Here is a 10625-nt window from a genome sequence, read left to right on the forward strand (position 1 = left end):
CCCTTTGCCTGGAAAGTCCACTCTCAGGGTCTCTGAATCTTCCTGTCGGCATGCAAGGGCCCCATCTGAAGTAATTGCCTCCCAGAAGCCTTTGCTGCCCAGTCTTCATGTGTCCAGCCCAGCCTCCATCCACTAATTGGAGTCGTTCTCCATTGCTTGGGAGTGGAGAGGACAGCAGCTGCTTTGACATGGGCCTGTTCTGGATTTAACTCCCAGCTCAAGTCCCTCAGTTTCTCCCTTGGGGCTTGAGGATAATGTTAGCTCCTATGCTGGGCCAAATGAGGTATTTGTGCCAAACGAGGTCCAAATGAGTTGCCACGTGGGTTGTGGTTTCCTCAGCTGTTTCCACGGGCAGAGGAAAATGTGGTCTGCAGCTCAGCAAACCTCACAGCTGGGGCCTCACCATGCAGTCCTGGCTGGGATTGGAAGGTGGGTCCTCACACCTGACTCTTGCTCTGCCTCTCACAGGCTACCTACATCTATATGAAGGCTGCCTACCTCAGCATGTTTGGGAAGGATGACTACAAGCCGTTCGGGGATGACGAAGTGGAGTTGTTTAGGTGAGTCCTACCATTGCACCCCCATTGTAGGCCTCAGCCAGGCTCTATCCAGATACCCAACTGTGAGTACCAGGGAGGGCGGTGGTGGGGTTGTCATCACCCCTGGCCCTGAGCTCCCTGACCCTCCCCCAGGATTGTCCCACATGTCCGTCATTCCCTTTTATCACTACCTTCTCCTGCTTCTACTTGTTAGAGCCCTTTGAATCTGTTCAGAGGCTTTCTTTCACCAAAGTGGTTTTGTCAACATCCTTTCCACCAGGTCAACATCTTTCATCAGGTCAGTAGGACAGATGTGGACACTGAGGTCCAGAGATGTCCCTTCTGCTGGGTTAACCTGATAACTCAGAGCAGCACAGTAGAGCCGAAGAACTGGAGCGAACAGGATTAAATACAGCCTTTGCCTTTCTTACCTCGGACAATTTTAGCGTTTATAAAACGCTAATCTCTGCCTTGCAGAATCAAATAGATGCTTGTTTTGCAAATCAAATAGAGAATATATTTAAAGAGCCCGGTGTAGGGCCTGGAGCCACTAAACGGTGGCTGTTATTATCTGTTCTGCTTCTGCAAAGGGTCCACAGCAGGGCTCAGCCTTGCAGTTTGAGATGGAGTTTAGGGCCTTCCTCCAGTTGTGGTGAGGACTGGCCTTGAAGTAGGAGTAACTTGACCTTATTGGGTGTTTGTCACTTACTGAGTGCCTCTGTTCCTCCATCTTACATAACTCTCCAAGAAAGCCTATGACAATAAGTATTTGTGGGGGAGGAAGATAATTTTTCCTCTCTTCCTCTAATAAAAAAACAGATTAATAGGAGAAAAACAAACAGAAGTTTAATAACATGTATGCTTCCTGTATATGTGGGAGAGACCAGAAAAACTGGATAACTCCCTGAATGGCCCAAGCCACCGCCTAAATACCATCTCCAACTAAAGACAAAAGATGATGTTGGGCCCTGGCCAGTTTAGCTCAGTGGTTGGAGCATTGGCCTACGGACCAGAGAGTCCCGGGTTCAGTTCCTGCTAGGGGCACGTACCAAAAAAAAAAAAATGATGTTGGGATGGGGAGTCACTTACAGAGGTTTTCAGACAAAACACAGTAAAGGAGGGTATGGTCATTACACAGATTTAAGTCTCTACCTTCTCCACTGGTAAGTTTCTAGAAATTTAGTCATTTTCCTCTTCCTGACAGAGAGGGAGATACCCTAACAGATGGGGATTTCCCTTATAAATATCAATCTCTCTCACAAAAGGTAACTTCCAGGTTTTCAAGAGTTTTTCCTATGTCTGCTATTTCTTAAAAATAACCAGCCTAAATCCTTATGCCAAAGAGGCACATTGTGGGCTGACAAATTCTGCTCCCCTTCATATCATTATCTCCATTTTAGAAATGGGAAAAAAGGCCCGGAGAGGTTCGACAATGAATAAGCAGGGGAGGCATTTCGTGGGGGGACCTCACAACTAGGTCCAGCTGTTTCCTGGGCCTGAGCAGCTCAGGCTTGAGGATCACAGCCACACCCTGCGACTGTGGCAGAAATCAGAGGGTGGGATGGAGCTGAGTGGGCGAGGCCCCAGAAATGGAGGCTTGCCTAACTGCATACCACATTTTACTCTGCCCTTGGAAACGGCCGAGGAGGCCACCGCTCCCATGGCAAGAGTTAAAGGTTCGAGCTGTGCGGTCTTGAGCAGGTCCCTTCGTTTCTCTGGGTGTTAGTCTCTCCTGTGGAATGGGGTCAGACTCCCACAGGGCTCTCCAGAAATGGGGCCTGGGGAGTGGGCGCACTTGTGTATATTCTCACTTCTGCCCCCTGATGTGGATGGAGCCCCTTGCCTCGCCACAGGAAGTGGTCAGGTCTGGGACAGGACCTGTGAAATAAGGCCATAGCCATAGGCTATGAGTCCAACAGTATCATCGTATAGATGGGGAAACTGAGGCCCAGAGAGGTGCCACGCAGACACAGGCAGTTTGGGGACTCTCAGTTCTTTGCTTTTTCTCACTCTCCCCCACCTTCCTCATCTCCTTTGCAGAGCTGTGCCAGGCCTGAAACTCAAGATTGCTGGGAAATCTTTACCCACTGAGAAGTTTGCCATCCGGAAGTCCAGGCGCTACCTCTCCCCCAAACCTATCTCATTGCCAATTCCTGCTCTGGTGGGTAGGAGGGTCTTTATTGGCTCTACATTCCAGTTTGGGATTGTAGGGATTAGCTGAGAGCCAGGGATACAACCATGGACCCAGAGGAAATGGATGAGGGAGATAGACTTTCGTGCCTCAGGGGCCTAGAGAGGATTTTATCATTCACCTAGGATTTGGGGGGACAGATGAGGCTGAGCCAGCCCTTGCCTCTGAGAATGTACTGGTCTTCTGGGGGTGGGGCTATGAGTGGAGAGACAAGTGAGCAGCCCTCCTAGACAGCCCCACACCCTGTCCCCACGCAGAAGCATCACTCAGCTGTTTGTGTTCCTACCCTGTTTGTTTCAGTCTTGTCACATGATTGTAATTGTTGTTTACACTTGTTCCCTTCACTGGACCAAGATTTTCTGTCGACTGTTATAGTCAACTCTGAAATAACAATAATAGATGATATTGTTCTTGGGCATTTGCTGTGTTCAAGTTTCCTTACACCCAATACCCACGGCCTCATCTGATCCTCACAGTAACCCTATGAGCAGGTGCTGGTGGTATTTCCATTTTACAGATGGGGATATTAAGTCCTACTATAAGTAATACAAGTAAAAACACATAAAGGGATAAGGTATAAGTAGAAAGATAAAATAATTGTCCAGGTCACACAACTAGTAAGTTAAGAGTCAATATTTGAGCCCAGATAGTCTGGTTCCTGAGCCCACATTCAGGACCACTGTTATGATTCCATGCATGATTTTAGCAGGCATCAGAGAAGGTTCCAGTTTGTTAGGAGTCGGAGTCCTTGCTATACAAATAGTTGGGCAGCTAGAAATGTAGAAAAGACCTTCAGAGACCTTTTATTGGTCCTGGATCTGCTATTCACTAATGTGTGACTTTGGGTAGAGTCCTCCTTCCCTTGATGTAAAATGGGGATAGTATATGCCTGGTCCATTTCATAGAACAGTTATGAGAATCAGCTGATAAAATGTTAGACACTTTATAAATAAGCTTAATATTTATAGAATTTCCTTAGAACTTGTATCCTGAATATATTTAGAAATATTTTATAAAGTAAAGCTATTATCATTGAGTTGTGTGCGTGTGTGTTGTGTGTGTGTGCGTGTGTGTGTGGGGGGGGGGTTGTAAGGAAGGGCAGGAAAGCATCGATTCCCAAAATTTAGGAGATAATTTCCCAGACTATAATCTGAAAAGTGTCATTTATGTGTAAAATGATTTCTGTGATTAAATATGTTGGGTAAGACTATTCTAAACAAAGTCTATATAATGTAGATCTTAGAGCTTTTATATACCAGTCAGTAGGGTAAGTCTGCAAGAAGCTTGAATACAGTTTTTCCCTAACTCATTTGGCCATAGAACTTTTTTTTAAATGGAATTATTTGCTAACTTGGGACCATATAATGATTTTCAGAAATAATGGTCTAAACTTAAATTCCCTCCCTGGAACATAGTAACAAGAACCATAACAAGAATGTCTTTCTAGAATTTTATGTATATAAATCACTTTCACATCTATTACTCAGTTTGATAGGTTAGAAAATGCTAACCTAACAGAATTACTATGAATTGAACACATTAGTATTCTGAGCCTCCTAGCGGTCAAGGCAGAAAAAGGAATCAGGGTATGTTTCATGGTTTTCATGATGGTAACTCAAGCTCAGCACCTTGGGAGAACAAGAATGGTGACAGTCTTAAACTCTATTGGAAATCCTGAAGTGCTGAAATAAATTATTTCCCCAATATTTAGGAGCTTAGAGGGCCTTTAGTAATCCTTTGATCCGAGCTGCCCATTTTACAGATGGGGAAACTGAGGCCCCATTGAGGAAACCTAGGACTGACTTGCTCCCCTACCCTCAGGAAATGATGTACATTTGGAATGGCTACGCTGTGATTGGGAAGCAGCCAGAACTCACAGACGGGATCCTTGAGATTATCACCAAGGCTGAAGAAATGCTGGAAAAGGGCCCAGGTGACTCCTCCAGGCCCTTGAACCAACCAGGCTGGGTCACACCACAGGACTTGCAGTTGAAGTTTCCCTCCACCAAAAATGTCTTTCCTTACTTCTCTACCCTGGTAACTGACCTTTGCCTTTCTAGACTGAGCTTCAACAACAGCTCCTCCAAGCTGTCCCTTGTCCCCCAGGTAGAGTCAAGGCCTCTGATGGGCTCCCATAGCTCCTGGGCTTCCTTCAGTCAGCCTTGATTTCACTGTATTGTCCTGTCTCAGTATCTGTCTTTCCTTCCCAGATGTGAGCTCCCCGAAGACAGGGACTATGTGTGAGTCACCTGTGTCCCCAGGGCCCAGCACAGGGTAGGGATACCACGAGTGTTACAGAGATGAACAAGCCTGTTTTCTTCTCTCACTGCCCCGCTCTCAGAGAATGAGTACTCAGTGGATGATGAGTGCTTGGTGAAGTTGCTGAAAGGCCTGTGTCTGAAATACCTGGGCCGTGTCCAGGAGGCTGAGGAGAATTTCAGGAGCATCTCTGCCAAGTGAGTGCCCCTGTAGTTGCTCCCAATCCAGATGGCCTACTGCTGGGCCTGGTTCTCCTGGGTAGAATTTTCAAGGCTGCTTCTCCTTCATGTGCATTCCAGTTCCTGGCCCTAGCCTTCCCCTATGCACTCCGTGTGTACTAGTATCTACTCTGTGCCGGGGCTCTTGCTGGGCACAGATCATTCAGACTTCATCCCCCAGGGCCACCAGACTGCTCAACCACAGGAGCCCATCCACACTGAATTTCATGTGACTGGTGCCCCTCAATTTGTAATTCATCAACTCTGCCCTTGCCCTTGGGAATCACAAATGTTACAGATAGACAGCTACAGGCAACTCAGGGCTATGGCAGAGGGAAGCAGAGAAGACAGGAGGTGTCCTAACCCTAATGCAAGTCACCAGGAAAGGTGTTTGAAAGATGCTGTTTAAACTGTGAAGTTAATTAGTCAGAGAAAGCAATGGAGGAAGAGTTCTAAGTGGAGTAGGTGCAGCATGTGCAAATACTTGGACACAGAGATGCCTGAGGTTGGAGGGACAGTGATTAGGCTTGCCCAGCCAGGGTAAAATTATAGAGGGAAAGGGTTGCAGATGAAATGAGGTGGCAGGGGGCTCGATTATGAAGGGCCTGGCTGTTTTGCTTACAATACTGAACGTTAGCCTGCAGACAGAAAAGAGCCAGGAAGGATAATAGGCAGGGCAGATCTGGGTTCTAAAAAGATGCTCCTGGGGCAGGATGGTGGGTAGATTAGAGGGGCTAGATTGGAGGCAGAACACTTCCCAATGTAATAAATCATTCAACCTGGAAAAGGGAGTTTGGGGGACTGAGGTGGGAGTGGGCTAAGGATATGACATGAGCCACAGGTTGTTAGGGATTGTGGATCCTAAGCCTTTCTAGGGTTAGGTAGTAGGAACCTTCCCAAGTTGGAATTCAGAGCTGGAAAGCCCACTTGAGGGCATGGCTTGGATCCTCCCATTTGGGGAAGACCTGGGAGGAGAAGCCGGATGGACATCTCAAGGGCAAAGCCTGTAAGCCATGTCCTCCTCTGTCCCACAGTGAAAAGAAGATTAAATATGACCACTACTTGATCCCAAATGCCCTACTGGAGCTGGCCCTGCTGTTTATGGAGCAAGGCAGAAATGAAGAGGCTGTCAAACTCTTGGAAACTGCCAAGTAAGGATTGATTAACCTTGATGAGTTCTTTGCTCCCCTTGGGCTCAGGTTGAGGAGAGAGAGCCCAGGCATCATGAGGGAGGGTTCTGGCAAGCACAATATGGCAGTCCAGAGGCCGGGCCCGTGTCCCTAGGAACCCAGCTCTCACCTACTGTGGGAAGGCTTCCTCTTCAACTCACCAATGAGGAGTTAAAATCCCAGAAGTAGGAAATTAGTTGTCCAGGGTCACACACAAGTCAGCCACTGGGCTGTGTGAAGACCCCAGTGTCCTGCCTTCCAGCCCATAGATCTACCCCTTGAAACCTCAAGTTTGGGAACCCATCAGGACCAAGAATGGTCCCAGGGGGCATATCTGGGTGAGGGGCTACACACCCTTTCTGCTAATCCCTATTAGGCAGGCCCAACTTTCTTTAGACAGAGACAGGGATTAAGGCCTCTACAACTTGTTCTTGGATGGTGGACTCCCACAGCTTAGAATGAAGAAAGAGCAATTCCTGGAGCAGCTCATCTATCTGATTCTCTGGTCTCTTCCAGGCAGAACTACAAGAATTACTCCATGGAGTCAAGGACACATTTTCGAATCCAGGCAGCCACACTCCAAGCCAAGTCTTCTCTAGAGAATGGCAACAGATCCACAGTCTCACCAGTGTCCTTGTAGTTTGGTGCAGAACCCCCAGGCAGGAATACAGACAGCTGGATAGAGCTCCTGGAAACATTTCAAAACTGATCCCCACCCTTGCCCTGCCTTGGGGGTCCACCGGTGCTCCAGTGGGATGGCACTACATGAGTATCCATGAAGAAGCCAAGCCGGCATTTTCACCAGTGTGGCCAAGGTCCTTTGCCAAGGACAGAGCAGGTGGAGCCCTCTGCCTGCCCTATCACATATACGGGTACTTGTTTTTCACTGTGACGTTTAAGAGAATGTATGAACAGTTCACATTTTACTTAGAAATACAATGATGGGACCATAGTTGGCTTTTCAAAAAACCACCAACCAACAACCTGTAAATCTTTGCTTTAACTCATATTGATCTGGAGGTAAATCTGTATGCTGCCAGAGGCCAAACTGCTTTTCAGACTTCAGCAAGGTCTCAGCTTCTGGGGCTGGAAGGACCCTCAGGGCCATCTGCACCTCAGGCTTCAAGGCTCCTGGGGTTGCACACAGAGGCTGTACACAGACACCCATCATCTTACTTCTTATACTTCATTTTAACTCCTTTTATATCTGTCCCAATTTTTAAAATATCAAACATTTCTTTTTAGTCAGATAATTTTCATTTGAGTCCATCTGTAGGGGAAAAAAAACAAAACATCAATCTCCACCAGTAAGGAATGGGGATGCCCAGATATGATGGACTGGGAGCTGTGTGGCTCTTTCAAGAAATTTGGGGGTGGGGGGTTCCTCAGGCTGAAACCACTGGGAATAATTTATAAAATCTTCTGTACTTCACTCTGAGGTACATTTATTTACTGACAGCATTTTTCTTAGAATGGTAATTCTTGGCATATTTTATGTTTTAAAATTTTCCAGTTAAGAGAAAATAGATATTTAGGTAATAAAACATATACTTAAGAGATCATGCAACATCTATTTCAGTAAAATATGTGTTCCTTAAATTTTTAGGCAGGGCAGAAAGTTTGGATTAGAAACCATATGGCCCAGCTATGTTTTACTTAGACAACATGATATTCTAAATATTTTAGAAAAGTTAACATTTAAAAATGGGGAGATTTCACAAAAAATTTGGTTTCTGGCCTCATGGTAAAAAAAAAAAAAAAAAAAAATCTGGCAGTACTGGGCCTCATTACCATAAGGCAGCAAGGCAACCATCAGCTGGAGCTGAGCAGAGGCTACTTCAAATACTTTTATTACTTTTCTGGTCACTAAAAGCACCTGCATTAGCAACCTCTGGGGCTGTTAAAATGAGAACTCCAGTTCAGTGGTCAACACCAAGTTTTACCATTCACAAGCTCATGACAGCGTACTTCAAGTTAACCATTTCCCTAGAAAAACCATGGACAGCCCTGGCTGGTTTGGCTCAGCGGTTGGAGCATCGGCCTATGGACCAGAGAGCCCTTGGTTTGGTTCCCGCTAGGGGCACGTACCCAAAAACAAACAAACAAACAAACAAACAAACAAAAACCACGGACACAGTAAAAATATTCATCTACGAACATGTGACTCCTCAAATACATGAATGCAGTTTCTGTAAAGAAAGGACCACAGACAACTCTTCCAATCTTCCAGCACTGCTGTATTTAGCAAACACTTCTGAGTATCGTGCCAGTGGCTGGGTGGGTTAATCTATTAATATACAGTCAGCCAAATTCCTATGACTGATACTGAATGAAGTAATGGGTTTTAGGTAAGGTATATTCTCCTTAGGGAAAGAAAGCAAAGCAGAAAACCCTCATTCAAGGTCCTCCTTTGCACCTAGTACTGTCAGAGCTCAAATGTTATGAAAAAAGTTCACATTTTGTTAGAACTAGAGCAGCCCTTTGCGAGCTCTCTCTTCCAAAGCCTGGGTGCTGGGAGACCAGTCTGCTTATAGGTTGTTGGGCAGGGCAGGCTGAGAAGATAGCCTTTTGTGGCTCCCCCACATATTAGAACTCTACCTACTGCCGTATGAAAGTAGCACTGGTCATAGGATACCAAATATAATTTGCAAAATAGTTTATAAAAAACATTTATTCCAACATTTTAGGTACTTTTGCTTGTATTTTAAAATTTATGCCAGATGGTTTCCTTGTCAGTGTTTGTTGTTGATTTCTTGCTGGGCTTCATTAATTAGCCTACGTCACCTTTACCTCTGCTGCCCTGGCTGCAGTCTGGCTGATAAGGGAAATCAGTGGATTTTGTCTCCTTTATCCCATCTGCAGAAAGATAATCTCTGAAAAACACGTAAGTGAAGGAGGGTGAACATGTTGGGTATCTGACACCATATCCTTGTGCAGAGGCCTCTGAAGGTGAAACTTCTGTTACAGGCTTCTCACTGCATCTTCTTTGAGCCATTTCTCGTCACTTCTCTTACAGACTTTTCCAGCATAACTGCTCTATTTAGGTAGTTGATCCGGTGGACAGTTTTGGCCTAGAAATAAGGAGACTTGAATTTAAGTCCCTGTTTTGCTACTTACTGATTTTTAGAGTAATCTTGGAAAGTCATAGACCCTCTAAAAATTAGTAATTTGTATTAGATTACTCTCTTTCCTGCTGTCAACAGTTCTAACTCTGGTCAAGTCTATTGGTGGGTTTTCATGTACAAAAATGAGGCAACAGATATATATAACTCTACTTTTTGCCAAAGCTTTGTGAGCCCAATCTACTCACCAGAAATAATAGGCTTCTTCCATCAGGGACTTCGAAAGTAGCCCAGGATACCCAGAAAACAAATAATCCTCATTTGGGGCAAGTGTACATCCTGTGCCACAGAGAAACTCTGTTGTTAGGAAGTAGCAACCGTGTAACATGACCTGAACAAGCCCTTGACAACGGAAAGTCTACCTCTGTCTCTCACTGGTCAGAGGCCTTTGGGATGGCTGGTCCCTATCAGTTCTCCCATGTGTTGGCAGGATTCCCCGTTCCTTATCTCTCAAGTCAGAATGGGAGTGTTTCCAAGACATCTGTTGTCATTCACAGCAAAAAGCCAGAACCTGACAGCAAAGCCTGGGACCCTCAAGGGCCAATGCCAACCCCTTGGCTGAGGTCCAGGTGGGCAATTCCCAGCAACTGAAGAATAGCACCAGGAGGTTTTTAGAAAGCCCTAGCCTGTGAGTACTAGAATCATTCAACAAAGGAATAAAATCCAATGACATTTTTTTTTAGTTACTCCCAAGGTTGTTTCTTCTAAAATGATGGGAAATGAACAAGTCCTCGTTTGCCTCAAAATTAAAGCCTAACAGTGTGCCTTTTCAACAACTCTTTCCTTCTGTCCTTTGCACCATCACACTAATTCAGTAATAAATGAGAGGTGCCTGGATTCTGAAAACCATGTAGCAAAGGGGAACTTCTCACCCCCGTCCCCAGGTGCAGCTTTCCAACATTGGAAAGTGCCTTTCTGCTTGGCTTAGCACAGCTCCTGGGAAATCTGGTGCAAAGTTCACTACTGGGTGAGTCCACAAACAGGGAGCCTCATTTGGGGGCTCAAAAAATTCATTTCTAAATTAGCAATCTATGAATTGCCTCCACTCTATAAAGTCAACTGGCAAGTGACAAAATGTAATAGAGTCCTTCCTTTGGGAAGACATACAATTACTGAAGGTCCCTTTG

General features: G+C 45.6%; 1 protein-coding gene across 2 annotated transcripts in view; it reads left to right on the plus strand.

Annotated features, from left to right (window-relative positions):
- Positions 1 to 7353, plus strand: part of TTC39A (tetratricopeptide repeat domain 39A) — a 39401-nt gene extending 32048 nt beyond the window's left edge. The window contains exons 13-18 of one of the 2 annotated variants that reach the window (XM_036256957.1): positions 469 to 560; positions 2580 to 2700; positions 4552 to 4663; positions 5072 to 5186; positions 6242 to 6358; positions 6893 to 7353. In XM_036256957.1, coding sequence (XP_036112850.1) covers positions 469 to 560; positions 2580 to 2700; positions 4552 to 4663; positions 5072 to 5186; positions 6242 to 6358; positions 6893 to 7016 — 681 coding nt within the window. In that variant the 3' untranslated portion in view covers positions 7017 to 7353. The remainder of the gene's footprint in view (positions 1 to 468; positions 561 to 2579; positions 2701 to 4551; positions 4664 to 5071; positions 5187 to 6241; positions 6359 to 6892) is intronic. The other variant, XM_036256956.1, reaches the window with a different exon arrangement.
- Positions 7354 to 10625: the final 3272 nt, after the last annotated feature.

The sequence above is a fragment of the Molossus molossus genome, unplaced genomic scaffold (genome assembly GCF_014108415.1).
Source record: "Molossus molossus isolate mMolMol1 unplaced genomic scaffold, mMolMol1.p scaffold_m16_p_12, whole genome shotgun sequence".
Lineage (NCBI taxonomy): Eukaryota > Metazoa > Chordata > Mammalia > Chiroptera > Molossidae > Molossus > Molossus molossus.